Source organism: Somniosus microcephalus, chromosome 2 (genome assembly GCF_052327205.1).
Source record: "Somniosus microcephalus isolate GS21.2 chromosome 2, FLI_Smic_1.0, whole genome shotgun sequence".
In the NCBI taxonomy this organism is placed as follows: Eukaryota; Metazoa; Chordata; class Chondrichthyes; order Squaliformes; family Somniosidae; genus Somniosus; species Somniosus microcephalus.
The window spans coordinates 373452501-373469940 of NC_140988.1; the positions used below are offsets into that span (position 1 = coordinate 373452501).

At 50.5% G+C, this 17440-nt stretch overlaps 1 protein-coding gene across 2 annotated transcripts in view; it reads left to right on the forward strand.

Annotated features, from left to right (window-relative positions):
* LOC147123770 (nucleophosmin-like) overlaps positions 1-17440 on the forward strand; it is a 121422-nt gene that overhangs the window by 96008 nt on the left and 7974 nt on the right. The window contains exons 8-9 of one of the 2 annotated variants that reach the window (XM_085975826.1): positions 7865-7975; positions 12812-12886. In XM_085975826.1, coding sequence (XP_085831952.1) covers positions 7865-7975; positions 12812-12886 — 186 coding nt within the window. The remainder of the gene's footprint in view (positions 1-7864; positions 7976-12811; positions 12887-17440) is intronic. The other variant, XM_085975836.1, reaches the window with a different exon arrangement.

The window sequence follows — 17440 nt, forward strand, 5'->3', positions numbered from 1 at the left end:
GGCATCAGCGAGAGAGAGAGACGTTTTGGTTTTAGAAAGTGTGTGCTCCTTTTGCTTTGAATTTGACATGGCTAGAAGGGAACGTTCCCCCATGTGAGTTGGCAAGTTCAACCCTTCTCTTGAGCCTTACCCAAATTTGAGTGAGTTTGGTTGTTAGGCAGCATGGTATGAGTTGGCAAGACCAAGACTGACTGTTGTTTTATGGGTTGATATTCTGAACCTGTGACCCCCTCTGTCCTGTCCCCCCCCCTCCGTTCACTAAACTTGAAATGACAATGGGGTTACATTCCTTCGGCCTTCTGTCGGACTCCCACTGTAACTCCAGCAGGAATTGGGCAGAATGGTTCGGTTAAAAGGCCAGCACCCAGACACATCAGGTTCCCGATCTTGGTTCAGAATTCCCACTTAGCCTGTCCTGGAGTGGAACCTCTGCCCACCTCCGGGAAAGGGCAGGCACTGCCTGCACTGGGGGGATTCCTGCCTCCCTGGCGCTAAGAGACCTGGCTTAGCCCTAAAGGCTGATACATCCTGTAAGTACTGGCCTCCAGAGGAGTGAAACATACATAGAAACATAGAAGATAGGAGCAGGAGTAGGCCATTCGGCCCTTCGAGCCTGCTCCGCCATTCAACGAGATCATGGCTGATCATCCAAACCCTAGCACCCGGTCCCTACACCAACAGCCATCCCACCCAAGCCCTATCCCCGTAACCCCATAACCCCAAGTATTTAATCCCCCCCTAACACTAAGGGTCAATTTTTTTATTTTTTAAATTTTTTTTATCATGGCCAATCAACCTAACCCGCACATCTTTGGACTGTGGGAGGAAACCGGAGCACCCGGAGGAAACCCACGCAAACACGGGGAGAATGTGCCAACTCCACACAGTCACCCGAGGCCGGATTTGAACCCGGGTCCCTGGCGCTGTGAGGCAACAGTGCTAACCACTATGCCACCGTGCAAGGGGAGTCCAGGCCAGGGAATCAGCCTGGAACCTCTAAGATTAGGTTTTTAAAAATAAAGTTGATGGATCGGTCCCCTTATAACAGGTGGCCAGGATGGGGTGGGGAGCGACTGACAACCGCCCCGCCCCCCCCCCCCCCCCATCCATACAGGTGAGCTGCCCTCCCACTTACCCCGCACACTAAGGGCAGCATCAGTGCTGGAGGACGCCAATAGGCTCGATCCTGGCACAACAGTTGGGTTTGTGACCTGCAGAATTTCAAGGAAAATGCCTGGGTCTTCTGCAGGTCCTCTGCCACGTGAAGGAATTCCAAAGACACAAAGGCAGGAAACATTGCAAAGAGCTTGAAACCCTTGTGGAAAGGCGAAAAAACAATTTCTGTTGATCATGTAGCGGTCCACGTCACAGTTCTTTGAAGGCTCGAAATCTACCGTTCTGGCCGCAAGCCAGCTTCCAAGGGATTTGAATGTGGTTTCTGTATCCTATAATAACATTGCCTTTGATCTGACTGGTGTAAGAAGACATTGATGTGATGCATTCATTTACAACTGGAATTTTTTTTGTTGTTCATTCTCAAGGCTCTCCATTACTTTACTATTTTGTAAAAAAAAGACAGCGTCATTAATTTGCTTATTCAGGTGAGTGATGACCATATTAGGGAATGGAATGCCTTTTGTCTCCTTGCATCTAGTGACGAGATTTTTTGTTGGGTCAGGTATAACACAATGAATCGCAGACCAGCTTCTAAACTCCGAGAGTAATGTCATTTTTTTAAAATAAATTATTATTGAGAAACTTGGATGAAGGGCTAAGGGCAGTGGTGCAGGGCACCATCAAGGTTGAAAAGAGCAGCGGAGAATAGGTAAAGGGTTTATTGATGCTAAGCTTGAGTTTTAAAAGGCTATATAGATTGTAACAGGAAGGAAAGGCTGAGGGAGGAGATGAGCTCCAAAGTTTCGAGATGCTAAAAAACACCCGCGTTATAGCAGGAGAAGGAATTTTGATTCTTGATTTCAACTCTGAGGATGGAGGGAGAGGAAGAAGGTATTTGTCTTTAGAACTTAGGAGGAAAAGAGACAGAGGAGGAATAACTATAGTAGAATTGATAAAATGGAGAGAAAAAATGATGGCACAGAAGGTCTACTAATGTATTCCCCAGTCTACACCCCTCTGGAACTCTCTAAGCACGATTAGCAAACAAGTAGGATACCGTGAAGACCATTTCACCCTGTGGATTTATGCCTGTCTACATTGAATTACATAGTACTTACAGCCAAGTATTTACAGCCACAGCCAAGTATTTACAGCCAAGAAACAGGCCATTCAGCCCAACTGGCCTGTGCCAGTGTTTATACTCCACGCAAACTTCCTCTCACCTGACTTCACCTAACCCTATCAACATATCCTGCTTTACAACTGAGGTCGATAAATCCCCAGGGCCTGATAATCTACATCCTAGGGTACTTAAGGAAGTGGCCCTAGAAATAGTAGGTGCATTGCTGGTCATCTTCCAAAATTCTATAGACTCTGGAACAGTTCCCATGGATTGGAGGGTAGCTAATGTTACCCCACTATTCAAAAAAGGTGGTAGAGAGAAAACGGGGAATTATAGATCGGTAAGCTTGACATTGGTAGTGGGGAAAATGCTAGAGTCCATTATAAAAGATGTAATAGCAGAGCACTTGGAAAACAGTGACAGGATCGGACAAAGTCAACATGGGTCGGAGCGATCATAATATGATCGAATTCTTCATTAAGATGGAGAATGAAGTAGTTGGCTCAGAGACAAGGGTCCTCAATTTAAATAAAGGAAACTACGATGGTCTGAGGAGCGAGTTGGGTAGGATTGAGTGGGGAATGGCGCTCAAAGGGTTGACGGTGGATAGGCAATGGCAAACATTCAAAGACCGAATGGATGAGCTACACAATTTGTTCATCCCAGTTTGGCATAAAAATAAAACAAAAAAGGTGACTCAACCGTGGCTAACAAGGGAAATTAGGGATAGCATAAGATCCAAGGAGAGGACATATAAATTGGCTAGAAAAAGCAATAATGCTGAGGATTGGGAGCAGTTTAGGAGTCAACAAAGGAGGACAAAGGGATTAATTAAGAAAGGGAAAATAGAATATGAGAGTAAGCTTGCAGGGAACATAAAAACTGACTGTAAAAGCTTTTATAGATATGTGAAGAGAAAAAAATTGGTGAAGTCAAGCGTAGGTCCCTTACAGTCAGAATCAGGGGAATTTCTAATGGGGAACAAAGAAATGGCAGACCAATTAAATACATACTTTGGTTCTGTCTTCACAAAGGAGGACACAAATAACTTCCCGGAAATGTCGGGGAACATAGGGTCTGATGAAAGGGAGGAACGGAAAGAAATCAGTATTTGTAGGGAAATGGTGTTAGGAAAATTGATGGGATTGAAGGCCGATAAATCCCCAGGGCCTGATGATCTACATCCTAGGGTACTTAAGGAAGTGGCCCTAGAAATAGTGGATGCATTGCTGATCATCTTCCAACATTCGATGGAATCTGGAACAGTACCCATGGATTGGAGGGTAGCTAATGTTACCCCACTATTCAAAAAAGGTGGTAGAGAGAAAATGGGGAATTACAGACCGGTAAGCCTGACATCGGTTGAGGGGAAAATGCTAGAGTCCATTATAAAAGATGTAATTAGCAGAGCACTTGGAAAACAGTGACAGGATCGGACAAAGTCAACATGGATTTACAAAAGGTAAATCGTGCTTGACTAATCTACTGGACTTTTTTAAGGATGTAACTGGTAGAATAGATAAGGGAGAACCAGTGGATGTGGTGTATTTGGACTTTCAGAAGGCTTTCGATAAGGTCCCGCATAAGAGATTAGTGTGTAAAGTTAAGGCACATGGGAGTGGGGGCAAGGTACTGACTTGGATAGAGAACTGGTTGGCAGACAGGAAGCAAAGAGTTGGAATAAACGGGCCTTTTTCCGAGTGGCAGGCAGTGACTAGCAGGGATCGGTCCTCGGACCCCAGCTATTCACAATATATATTAATGATCTAGACAAGGGAACTAGATGTAATATCTCCAAGTTTGCAGACGACACAAAGCTGGGTGGGCGTGTGTGCTGTGAGGAGGATGCCGAGAAACTCCAGTATGATTTGGACAGGTTGGGTGATTGGGCAGATGTATGGCAGATGCAGTATAATGTGGATAAATGCAAGGTTATGCACTTTGGTGGCAGAAACAGGAAGGCAGATTATTATCTGAACGGTAATAGATTGGGAGAAGGGGAACTACAACGAGGCTTGGGTGTCCTTGTGCACCAGTCGCTCAAGGTAAGCATGCAGGTGCAGCAGGCGGTTAAGAAGGCAAATGGTATGTTGGCCTTCGTTGCGAGAGGATTCGAGTACAGGAGCAATAATGTCTTGCTGCAGTTGTACAGGGCCTTGGTGAGACCACATCCTGAGTATTGTGTGCAGTTTTGGTCGCCTTATCTGAGGAAGGATGTTCTTGCCATGGGGGGAGTGCAGCGAAGATTCACCAGACTGATACCTGGGATGGCAGGAATGACGTATGAGGAGAGATTGGGTTGATTGGGCTTATACTCGCTGGAGTTTAGAAGAATGAGAGGGGATCTCATTGAAACTTATAAAATTCTAACAGGACTAGACAGACTAGATGCAGGAAGGATGTTCCCGATGGCCGGGGAGTCCAGAACCAGGGGTCACAGTCTAAGGATAAGGGGTAAGCCATTTAGGACACAGATGAGGAGGAATTTCTTCACCCAGAGAGTGGTGAACCTGTGGAATTCTCTACCACAGAAGGCAGTTGAGGCCAATTCATTAAATATATTCAAGAAGGAGTTAGATATATTTCTTAAGGCTAAAGGATCAAGGGATATGGGGAGAAGGCAGGGACAGGGTATTCAGTTTGGATGATCAGCCATGATCTCATTGAATGGCAGAGCAGGTTCGAGGGGCCGAATGGCCTACTCCTGCTCCTATCTTCTATGTTTCTATTTGTGCTGGCCAGCTTGGTGTAACTCCGGACCCTTAACAGCAGTCAATGGGATGAGAATCAGAAAAATATAAGCTTTTTTTTAGGAATGGGAGAAGTGCCATTGTGCCCAACAAGCCTCCCCCTCTTTAATAGGTTGCCCTATACCCATCTTTTCACTATATCCCCTCAATCCCTTCTGTCTTCAGAACTGCATCTGAACTCTTGAACCATTTATACTGTCTACTTCAATGGGCTTTCCTGGTAATTTATTAGACAAGTCTTATTACTTTTTGGGTGAGAAGTTCCACCTCACTTCCCTTCTTGCTGTCAACTTTCAGTGGCCTGGTATTTGAACTCTTCATCACAATGAACACATTCCTTGGATCAGCTATTTCAAAGCTTTATCTATCCTCTTCATTATCTTGATAACTTCAATTGGGTCACCTTGAAGTCTTTTATTTTTGAGAAAAGGCAATTCCTCAATTGGAATCATACAATTTCCAGCAAGAATCACTAGAAACGGTTGACTTTCTCCTCCCTGCCTAGATATTGAAGCTAGATCTAACACTTTTACTGTGGCCCTGGTTGAACCCAGGAGCTCTTTGTCCTTTAGGGCTCAGTTGCTAATGGAAAGAAAGAAAGAAAGACTTACATTTATATAGCATCTTTCATGACCTCAGGACGTCCCAAAGCGCTTTACAGCCAATGACGGACATTTTGATGTGTAGTCACTGTTATAATGTAGGGAAACGTGGCAGCCATTTTGTGCAACAATGTGATAATGACCAGCTAATCTGTTTTTTAGTGATGTTAATTGAGGGATAAATATTGGCCAGGACACTGGGGATAGCTCTGCTGCGCCTCTTCGTAATAGTGCCATGGGATCCATTTCGACCACCCAAGCGAGTAGATGGAGTCTCGGTTTAACGTCTCATCCGAAAGATGGCACCTCTGACAGTGCAGCATTCCCTCGGTACTGCACTAGAGTGCCAGACTAGATTTTTGTGCGCATTTCTCCGGATTGGGATTTGAACCCACAACCTTCTGACTCGGGCGAGAGTGCTGCCAACTGAGCCACAGCTAACACTCAGTTGGCCATTGTAATTACTCATTGAGCCATTGAGGAAGTGCCTTAGCATGATTCTTCAATAAATGTTGATGTTCTTATGCCATTTGCTTAATCCTTCGTTAGGTAAAGGAAACATCTCTTCATTGTTCCTCCAACCTCTCTCATTGGGAACACTCGAGAAGCTGGGATTGTTCTCCTTAGAGCAGAGAAGGTTAACAGGAGCTTTAATAGAAGTGTTCAGAATTGTGAAAGGTTTTCATCGTGAATAGGGAGAAAGAGTTTCCACTGGCAGGACGGTCGGTAACCAGAGGACACAGATTTTAGATAATTTGAGGAAAAAAACGAGGGAGAAATGAGAATTTTTTAATGCAATGGGTTTTCATAATCTGGGATGCACTGCCTGAAAGGGCGTTGGAAGCAGGTTGAATAGTAAATTTCAAAAGGAAATTGGAGAAAGAGCAGGGTGAGTGGGACTAATTGGATAGCTCTTTCAAAGAGCTGGTACAGGCACGATGGGCCGAATGGCATATGATTCTATGATGACTTAACGTGCTGCGTGCCACCTTGTGGCCTGGACCCGTGCTATCAGTTTGCACATTTACTGGAGGATTGCTTGTGGTGTTGCTCACAGTAAGTCAGAGGATACACCATTTTATAACGGGGGGGCTTTACATCTTGTAATCAGTTTATCATATAATATGGTATGGCATGTTTATGTTTACTTCCTAATAAATTAGGAAGTTATCAAGGAGCCAGCACAGGCACGATGGGCCAAATGGCCACCACCTGTGCTGTATGATTCTATGAAATGTAAAGAGACTGCTTTGAGGAAAACTTTCTGTTAACCTGGCCTGTCCCTTTAGGGCCACAGAGGTTGGGGAAGAGATTTAACTAGGCATAGTCTGAGGTCAGTTAGAAGCTAATTGCTGCTGTTGTTGTGGTAATTTGCTGCAGGAGTTCTTCAGGGCAGTGTCCTCGGCCCAACCATCTTCAGCTGCTTCTTCAATGACCTTCCCTCCGTCGTAAGGTCAGAAGTTGGGATGTTCGCTGATGATTGCACAGTGTCCAGTTCCATTCGCAACTCCTCAGATAATGAAGCAGTCCATGCCCACATGCAACAAGACCTGGACAACATTCAGGCTTAGGCTGATAAGTGGCAGGTAACATTCGCGCCACACAAGTGCCAATTCTAACCACCTCTCCTTGACATTCAATGGTGTTACCATTGTTTAATCCCCCCACCATCAACATCCTGGAGGTCACCATTGACCAGAAACTCAACTGGACCAGCCACATAAATACTGTGGCTACAAGTGCAGGTCAGAGGCTGCGTATTCTGCAGCGAGTGACTCACTGCCTGGCTCCCCAAAGCCTTTCCACCATCTACAAGGCACAAGTCAGGAGTGTGATGGAATTCTCTCCACTTGCCTGGATGCGTGCAGCTCCAACAACACTCAAGAAGCTCGACTCCATCCAGGACAAAGCAGCCCGCTTGATTGGCGCCCCATCGACCTTAAACATTCACTCCCTCCACCACCATGGTTGCAGTGTGTACCATCTACAAGATGCACTGCAGCAACTCGCCAAGGCTTCTTTGGCAGCACCTCCCAAACCCGTGACCTCTACCACCTAGAAGGACAAGGGCAGCAGGCGCTCAGTTGCCATTTTATTATGGCAGGTTACAAATTTGACACTTTCAGGGGTGATGGATTTTCTAGATGCATGTATAATATGATAGTTCTATTGATCTATGGTTCAGAGGGGAAAAGAGTCTATACAGGGATGTGAAGTTGCTTATTTAAGTACCGTGTGAAGAAAACCAATGCCGTTATCTCTTCCTTTGGCAGACTCCAGAAACGAACAGAAAGCAAGAAGACAAATCAAAACTACTGAAAAGCCCCAAGATTGTACCCACTGTAGATGATATTAAAACCAAAATGAAGACCATGGTTGAAAAGGTAAGCAGTAGCTTTATTCATTATTGGTTTTATTTTGTTTTGATGAAAGCTGTTACATTCACGTTGGTGAGCAGGATTTATATTTCCTTTTACTGCCAAACCTGGTTAACGGCCAAGGCCTACAGTGCACAACCAGGGGTGAGAAGTGTAGGAGAAAGAATGAGATAAATGAAGAAGTAGTAATTATATGATACCAAGCTTGAGATTTAAATACTTGTAAATTGTAGAAGGAAGGGAATAAAAGAAAAAATTGCATTTATATAGTGCCTTTCACAACCTCAGGACCTCATACAGCATCTTGAAGGACTTTTGAAGTGTAGTCACTGTTGTAATGTAGGAAATACGGCAGCCAATTTGAGCACAGCAAGATCCAGCAAAGTGATGATGACCAGATAAATCTGTTTTCGTAATGTTTAAGGGATAAATATTGGCCCGGACACCAGGGAGAGTGCCCCTGTTCCCCTTTGAAATAACGCCATGGGATCTTTCACATCGACTTGAGAGGGCAGACGGGGCCTCGGTTTAACGTCTCATCCGTGGGCAGCACGGTGGCATAGTGGTTAGCACTGTTGCCTCACAGCGCCAGGGACCCGGGTTCAAATCCGGCCTCGGGTGACTGTCTGTGTGGAGTTTGCACATTCTCCCCGTGTTTGCGTGGGTTTCCTCCGGGTGCTCCGGTTTCCTCCCACAGTCCAAAGATGTGCGGGTTAGGTTGATTGGCCATGATAAAAATTGGCCCTTAGTGTTAGGGGGGATTAAATACGCGGGGTTACGGGGATAGGGCTTGGGTGGGATGGCTGTCGGTATAGGGACCGGGTGCTAGGGTTTGGATGATCAGCCATGATCTCGTTGAATGGCGGAGCAGGCTCGAAGGGCCGAATGGCCTACTCCTGCTCCTATCTTCTATGTTTCTACATCACCTCCGACAGTGCAGCACTCCCTCAGTACTGTGCTGGAGTGTCCGCCTCGAGTTTTTTGTGCTCAAGCCTTTAGAGCGGGCTTTATAGAGAGTTAAGAATCAATGAGAGGAAATCAGAAACTTGCTTTGGGAGGTAGTGACGGATTTAAATCGAGATTGGATGCAATTACTCTTTGGAACCTTGAGTATTGTTCCCGGCGGTCAGGCAAACCAGAAGCTCACAATTTCACCTGGGCGACGGTGTCAAATTTTGATTGACAATGATCCTGTGAAGCGCCTTGGGGCATTTTGCTATGCTGCAGAAAATGCTGGAAAAACTCAGCAGGCCAGGCAACATCCGTGGAGAGAGAAATAGAGTCAACGTTTCAGGTCAAAACCCTTCGTCAAGACTGAAAAAACACAGGAAATGAAACCGATTAAAAGGCCAGTTTGGTGGCTGGGAAATGGGGATGAGAGAACAAAAGAGAAGTGAAGAGACATTAAGAGGTATTCAAAACCAGACGAGATGGTGGTGGGACTAGTGGAGACAAAAGACGGCTCTAGATGAGGTGTGAAATGCGCTGGCAGAATGGGAGACAGCTGCCATGTGGGAGAGAGAAAAAAAGGGGGAAGGGCCAAAAAACAAAGGTGTGGATAAAAAATATAAGTAAAAATGTAATAGGGGCCGAGGTTATGATCTGAAATTGTTGAACTCAATATTGAGTCCGGAAGGCTGTAAAGTGCCTAATCGGAAGATGAGGTGCTGTTCCTCGAGCTTACGCTGGGTTTCCGTGGAACAATGCAAGAGCCTGAGTACGGTGAGGTCTGAGTGGGAATGGGGCGGTGAATTAAAATGACAGGCGACCGGAAGCCTTGCTGCAAGTTGTTACGATCTCGAAGGGATGTAGCAGAGTAAATACTGACTTCACTGAGTTTTCCACTGAAATTAGATTGATGGTAGTAGAATTTACATGGGTTAATGGATGAAAATTAGTCGCATGGCATCCTGAAACAGAACTTGGATCACAATGAACTGAATTGGCAGAATGGCCTTTTATTGTACCTGCTATCTTGTTTTATAGTTTTTTGTTCATTTGGTAAACCAGCAAGGTTTGATAGAGTAGAAGGGAAGACCAAAGTAAGATGAAGAATTCCAGTGTTGAGGTAGTGGAAACAGTGGGAGTGAATTTCCTGTTCCATATGAACATACGAATATGAAGGGCAGGAAAAGACCACCTAGTCCATTAAGCCTGTCCCACACTCCTGATGGCTGGAGCATCATGACTGAATACTTCCTATGCACCGCAGCCATGTAATCTCCTGGGCGAGGCAATATACCAGAGAAAAACCCAGGGCTAATGAGGGAGAAATTCCTCTCCAACCCCTTCAAGCGATCGAAGTTCATAACTTCAGCGGGAGTGCGACCGCAACCCCATTTACAAAGTTACAAAGCTGGAACGGGATGAACTCTTCATGACCCAATGGAATCTTAGACTGTATCCCCAGTTCGCTATTGGTGTATGCTATGTTCACAGTGATCATGGGAGACTTTTTTATTTTGTCATTGGGCATCCTGAGGAAGTGAAAGGTGCTATATAAATGCAACTTCCCTCCCCTTCCCTCCCACCCCCTCCCCTTCCCTCCCTCCCCCTCACCTTCCTTCCCTCCCTCCCCCTCACCTTCCTTCCCTCTCTCTCTCCCCTCCTCACCCTCCCTCTCTCTCTCTCTCTCTCTCTCTCTCTCTCTCTCTCTCTCTCTCTCTCTCTCCCCCTCACCTTCCCGCCCCCTCACCCGCCCTCCCTCTCGCCCCCTCACCCGCCCTCCCTCTCGCCCCCTCACCCGCCCTCCCTCTCGCCCCCCTCACCCGCCCTCCCTCTCGCCCCCTCACCCGCCCTCCCTCTCGCCCCCCTCACCCGCCCTCCCTCTCGCCCCCCTCACCCGCCCTCCCTCTCGCCCCCTCACCCGCCCTCCCTCTCGCCCCCCTCACCCGCCCTCCCTCTCGCCCCCCTCACCCGCCCTCCCTCTCGCCCCCCTCACCCGCCCTCCCTCTCGCCCCCCTCACCCGCCCTCCCTCTCGCCCCCCTCACCCGCCCTCCCTCTCGCCCCCCTCACCCGCCCTCCCTCTCGCCCCCCTCACCCGCCCTCCCTCTCGCCCCCCTCACCCGCCCTCCCTCTCGCCCCCTCACCCGCCCTCCCTCTCGCCCCCCTCACCCGCCCTCCCTCTCGCCCCCCTCACCCGCCCTCCCTCTCGCCCCCTCACCCGCCCTCCCTCTCGCCCCCCTCACCCGCCCTCCCTCTCGCCCCCCTCACCCGCCCTCCCTCTCGCCCCCCTCACCCGCCCTCCCTCTCGCCCCCCTCGCCCCCCTCACCCGCCCTCCCTCTCGCCCCCCTCACCCGCCCTCCCTCTCGCCCCCCTCACCCGCCCTCCCTCTCGCCCCCCTCACCCGCCCTCCCTCTCGCCCCCCTCACCCGCCCTCCCTCTCGCCCCCCTCACCCGCCCTCCCTCTCGCCCCCCTCACCCGCCCTCCCTCTCGCCCCCCTCACCCGCCCTCCCTCTCGCCCCCCTCACCCGCCCTCCCTCTCGCCCCCCTCACCCGCCCTCCCTCTCGCCCCCCTCACCCGCCCTCCCTCTCGCCCCCTCACCCGCCCTCCCTCTCGCCCCCTCACCCGCCCTCCCTCTCGCCCCCCTCACCCGCCCTCCCTCTCGCCCCCCTCACCCGCCCTCCCTCTCGCCCCCCTCACCCGCCCTCCCTCTCGCCCCCCTCACCCGCCCTCCCTCTCGCCCCCTCACCCGCCCTCCCTCCCGCCCCCCCTCACCCGCCCTCCCTCCCGCCCTCGCCCGCCCTCCCCCTCGCCCTCCCCCTCGCCCTCCCCCTCGCCCTCACCCCCTCGCCCTCCCCCCTCGCCCTCCCCCTCCCCCTCGCCCCTCCCCCCTCGCCCTCCCCCTCGCCCTCCCCCTCGCCCTCCCCCTCGCCCTCCCCCTCGCCCTCCCCCTCGCCCTCCCCCTCGCCCTCCCCCTCGCCCTCCCCCTCGCCCTCCCCCTCGCCCTCCCCCTCGCCCTCCCCTCGCCCTCCCCCTCGCCCTCCCCCTCGCCCTCCCCCTCGCCCTCCCCCTCGCCCTCCCCCTCCCCCTCCCCCTCGCCCTCCCCCTCGCCCTCCCCCTCGCCCTCCCCCTCGCCCTCCCCCTCGCCCTCCCCCTCGCCCTCCCCCTCGCCCTCCCCCCTCGCCCTCCCCCTCGCCCTCCCCCTCGCCCTCCCCCTCGCCCTCCCCCTCGCCCTCCCCCTCGCCCTCCCCCTCGCCCTCCCCCTCGCCCTCCCCCTCGCCCTCCCCCCTCGCCCTCGCCCTCGCCCTCGCCCTCGCCCTCGCCCTCGCCCTCGCCCTCGCCCTCGCCCTCGCCCTCGCCCTCGCCCCTCGCCCTCGCCCTCGCCCTCCCCCTCGCCCTCCCCCTCCCCCCTCCCCCTCGCCCTCCCCCTCCCCCTCCCCCTCCCCCTCCCCCTCCCCCTCGCCCTCCCCCTCGCCCTCGCCCTCCCCCTCCCCCTCCCCCTCCCCCTCCCCCTCCCCCTCCCCCCTCCCCCTCGCCCTCGCCCTCCCCCTCGCCCTCGCCCTCGCCCTCGCCCTCGCCCTCCCCCTCGCCCTCCCCCTCGCCCTCCCCCTCGCCCTCCCCCTCGCCCTCGCCCTCGCCCTCCCCCTCGCCCTCCCCCTCGCCCTCCCCCTCCCCCTCCCCCTCCCCCTCGCCCTCGCCCTCGCCCTCGCCCTCGCCCTCGCCCTCGCCCTCGCCCTCCCCCTCGCACCCGCCCTCCCCCCCCTTCTCTCTTCTTTGATAATATATATATATCTCCAGATTATATTTTCGTGCAAATCTCATGCCAGTCTGTAGGATGTGAGAAGTAAAACCTTGTGCTTTCTGCGACACTGAGCTGGAGTATTCTTGCTTCCCAGGGGCAGCCCCTACCGAAGACCCAACAGAAGTTTGAAAACTTTATAAAAAGCTCATTCCATTATGAAGAGCTAAAAGTGAGTATCTGAAGCATTGAAATGAAAATCTGAAGAAAGTCCCTGATCTTAACCTCGGACTGCGGTGAGTTAGCTAGCCCAGGTAGGGTGGCTACAGTGGACCTAAGCAACCTTGGCCTAGAGAAGGGAAAAATCAGCCAGTGTTCATGCTCCTTATTGCTGGTAAATACACGTGTGTGGCCATGAGGACAGAATAGGACTCAATTGTGATGCCTCCTCCCCACATAGCCAGACAGCCAAATAATGCTCGTTGTCTAGTCTAACACAAAGAATGGCCACATGAGTGAGGTGCCAGAGGGTTGCTGGTGTCCTTTAAACTATATCCCAATAGCAGTCAGTTCCTTAAGGAGAAACTATGATAAACAAGGAGGTTGCTGGGATACTGAATGAGATAATAATAAAGAGGAGGTACTAGAAAGGCTGACGGTAATTAAAGTGGATAAGTCACCCGGTCCGGATGGGATGCTTCCTAGGTTGCTGAGGGAAGTAAGGGTAGAAATTGCGGAGGTGCTGGCCACAACCTTCCAATCCTCCTCGGATACGGGGGTGGTGTCAGAGGACTGGAGGATTGCAAATGTTACACCCTTGTTCAAAAAAGGGGAGAAGGATAAACCTGGCAGTTACAGGCCAGTCCGTTTAACGTCGGTGGTGAGGAAGCTATTAGAAACAATAATCCGGGAGAAAATTAACAGCCACTTGGCCAAGTGTGGATTAATTAAGGAACGCCAGCACGGATTTGTTAAGGTCAAATCGTGATTGACTAACTTGATTGAGTTTTTTGGTGAGGTAACAGAGCGGGTGGATGAGGGCAGTGCAGTTGATGTGTACATGGACTTTCAAAAGACGTTTGATAAAATACCACAATAGACTTGTTAGCAAAATTGAAGCCTATGAGATAAAAGAGGCAGTAGCAGTATGGATACAAAATTGGCTAAGAGATAGAAAACAGAGTTGTGGTGACTGGCTGTTTTTCGGACATTGGGGGAGGTTTTCAGTGGAGTTCCCCAGGGTTCTGTACTAGGACCACTGCTGTTTCTGATATACATTAATAACTTGGACTTGTGGGTAAGGGCACAATTTTGAAATTTGCAGATGACACAAAACTTGGAAGTACAGTTAACAGTGAGGAGGATAGCAGTAGACTTTAAGAGACATAGACAGGCTGGTGGAATGGGCAGACACATGGCAGATGAAAATCAGCGCAGAGAAGTGTGAGGTGATACATTTTGGTTGGAAGAATGAGGAGACCATACACACGAAATGGTACGATTTTAAAGGGGGTGCAAAAACAGAGAGACCTGGGAGTGTTTGTGCACAAATCACTGAAGGTGGCAGGACAGGTTAACGAAGCTGTTAATAAAGCATACGGGATCCTGGACTTTATAACTAGAGGCAGAGAGTGCAAAAGCCAGGAAGTTCTCATAACCTGTATAAAACACTAGTTTGGCCCCAGCTGGAGTATTGTGTCCAATTCTGGGCACCACACTTCAGGAAGGACGTGAAGGCTTTGGAGAGGGTGCAGAGTGATTTACTGGAATGGTTCCAGGGATGAGGGATTACAGTTACGTGGATAGACTAGGGAAGCTGGGGTTGTTCTCCTTGGAGCAGAGAAGGCCAAGAGGAGATCTGATAGAGGTGTTTAAAATCATTAAGGGTTTAGATGGAGTAAATAAAGAGAAACTGTTTCCAATGGCTGAAGAGTCGATAACCAGAGGGCGCAGATTTAGGGTGATTGGCAAAAGAACCCGAGGCGACATGAGGAAAATCTTTTTCACTCAACGAGTGGTTAGGATCTGGAATGCACTGCCTGATAGGGCGGTGGATACAGATTCAATAGTAACCTTCAAAAGGGAGTTGGATAAATATGTGGAGAAAAAATTGCAGGGATATGGGGAAAGAGCGGGGGAGTGGGACTAACTGGATTGCTCTTCGAAAGAGCCGGCGCAGACTCGATGGGCCAAATGGCCGCCTCCTGTGCTGTACTATTCAATGAGAAGAAGGCAGACAATTAGACTCAACACTGATAAGATGGGCTACTTACCCTTAGAGTTCTTATCACTGCGTACTGACCCATAAAGTTCCTCCTGTCCCATCACTGATAGACGCTGACCCATTGAGTTCCTACTGACCCACCAAATTCCACTGTCCCATCACTGATTCATGTTGAAGAGACAGTTTAGATTTAACTAATTTACGCAGAGGGTGGTGAATGAATGGAACAGACTGTCAAAGGGACTGATTTCAGCAGTTCAGAGTTGAATAAGTACCTGGAGAAATGTTTGGTCGAGGGGGTTTGTAGGACATATAGTCCCTAAATACTGGGACCAGCCAGTTGGACCACAATGGTCTTCTCTATCCTGTACCTTCCTATCGTCACCAACCATTGAATCATAGAAACATACAACACGTAAGGAGGCCATTCCGCCCGTAGTGCCTGTGCTGTCTCTTTGAAAGAGCAGAGTGCTCCGTCCCACATCCCCGGCATTTTGTCCGTAACCCTGTAGGTTTCTCATCCACAAGTACCTGTCCAAACCCCCTTTTAAAATTATTCATGGAATCAGCTTTTCGCTACAGCGTTCCAGATCCCAACCACTCTGAGTGAAAAAAATTCTCCTCATCTCCCCTCTAGATCTTTTGCCAACGATTTTAAATCGATGATCTATGGTTATTGACCCACTTGCCAGGGGGAATTGTTTTTCACTATCTACTCGTGTAACACCCTGGTAAACCTCCTCTGCACCCTTTCTAAAGCCTTTACATCTTTCCTGAAGTGTGGGGCCCAGAATTGTCAACAATACTCCAGCTGAAGCCTAATCAGTGATTTGTAAAGTTCTGCTGATCTCTTTGCTTTTATATTCTATGGAACTATTTATAAACACAAGTAACCCCTATGCTTTTTTAACCACCTTAACAACTTGCCCTGTCACCTTTAAGGATTTGTGTATGGCCACCAAGGTGTCTCTGCTCATCTACACTTTTCAAAATCGTGCCATTTATAGTAAACTGTTTTTCCATATTCGTCCTCCTAAAGTGCACCGCTTCACACTTCTTCCTGTGCATTGAACTCCATCTGCCGTGCTTCTGCCCATTTAATCATCCTGTCTGTTATCCTGAAGTCTACAACTATCCTCATCACTGTCTATTCCGTTACCAAGTTTCGTATCACCTGCAAACTTTATAATGCTGCTCCCCACACCCGAGTCTAGGTCGTTTATAAAAATTGAAGAGAGTAATGGACCCAAAACTGACCCTTGAGGGACACCACTGCAAACCACCTCCCAGTCTGCAAAACATCCATCCACCACCACCCTCTGCTGCCTGTCACTGAGCCACTTCCATATCCATACCGTCATTTTCCCCTTAATTCCATGGGCTTCCATTTCTTTACAAGCCTCCTGTGTGGCACTTTGTCAAATGCTTTCCGAAAGTCCATATATACATCTACTGCACTACCTTGGTCAACCTTCTCTGTTACCTCGTGTTCCTATAAAGCTCCTCCTGTCCCATTACTGATAAGTAGTGACCCATAGGCCGGAATTTACCCCAGGGAGGTGGATTGGGGGCAGGGGGCCTCCGAGGCGGGTGGGAGGCCAGGTTTCCCGCAGGCCCTGTCGACTTTAACGGCAGGGCCTGATTTGAATGTGAGGCCTCAGATTCCTGCCCGCAGCCAGCCAGCTTGAGAGGCTGGCTGGCTTATGGGCGGGTAGGCCTCAGAAGCGAGGGGCCGATCCGGTCCTGGAGTCTGATCACTGGAGGGAGTAGCGGGAATCGGGAGGTGGGGGGGGGGGGGGCGGTGTGGGGGGAGGGAGAGGGGGAAGAGAGCATCGGCAGAGGTCGGGGAGAGCGGCAACCGGCAGGGGTCGGGGATTGGGAGGGGGGAGAGCGCATTGGCAGGGGTCGGGGATTGGGAGGGGGGAGAGCGCATCGGCAGGGGTCGGGGATTGGGAGGGGGGAGAGAGAGCATCAGCAGGGGTCAGGGATCGGGAGGGGGGGAGAGAGCATCGGGTGGGGAGGGAGAGAGCATCAGCAGGGATCGGATGAGGGGGTAGAGCAGGGGTCGGGGTGGAGAGAGGATCGGGGCCAGTCACCGGAGGATCGTAGCCAGCCGCATAATCGTCATTTGGGTATGTGGGGGGAGGTGAGGCCTGGGAAGGCGATCAGCAGCCTCGTGGGGGGGCCACCGATCGCGGGGGGTGGGTTAGGTAGGGACCCTGGATCCAGGAGGTAGGTATAAATCCACTTGCCTCCTGGATGAGCAGTCCTCTCCTCACTTTAACTGTCAGGTTTCACGAATTGTGTGAAACCCATCCACAGGCAGTTAAACACAAAATGGACGGGCAAAAAAAGAGTCTTCCAGCCTCATTACAATATTTAAATTAAGGTAGCGTCCCCGGGGAAGTGGGTTGGTTGCCCGCCCCTGACCCTGGTAAAACTGGAAGTTGGAGGCGTGATCAGGTTGGGAATCCCATTTTTAACAGATTAACTGCCCCCCATGCTCCAAACCCACTTTAGGGGAATATTCTGGCCATAGAGTTTCTTCGTGGGTTTCAATTC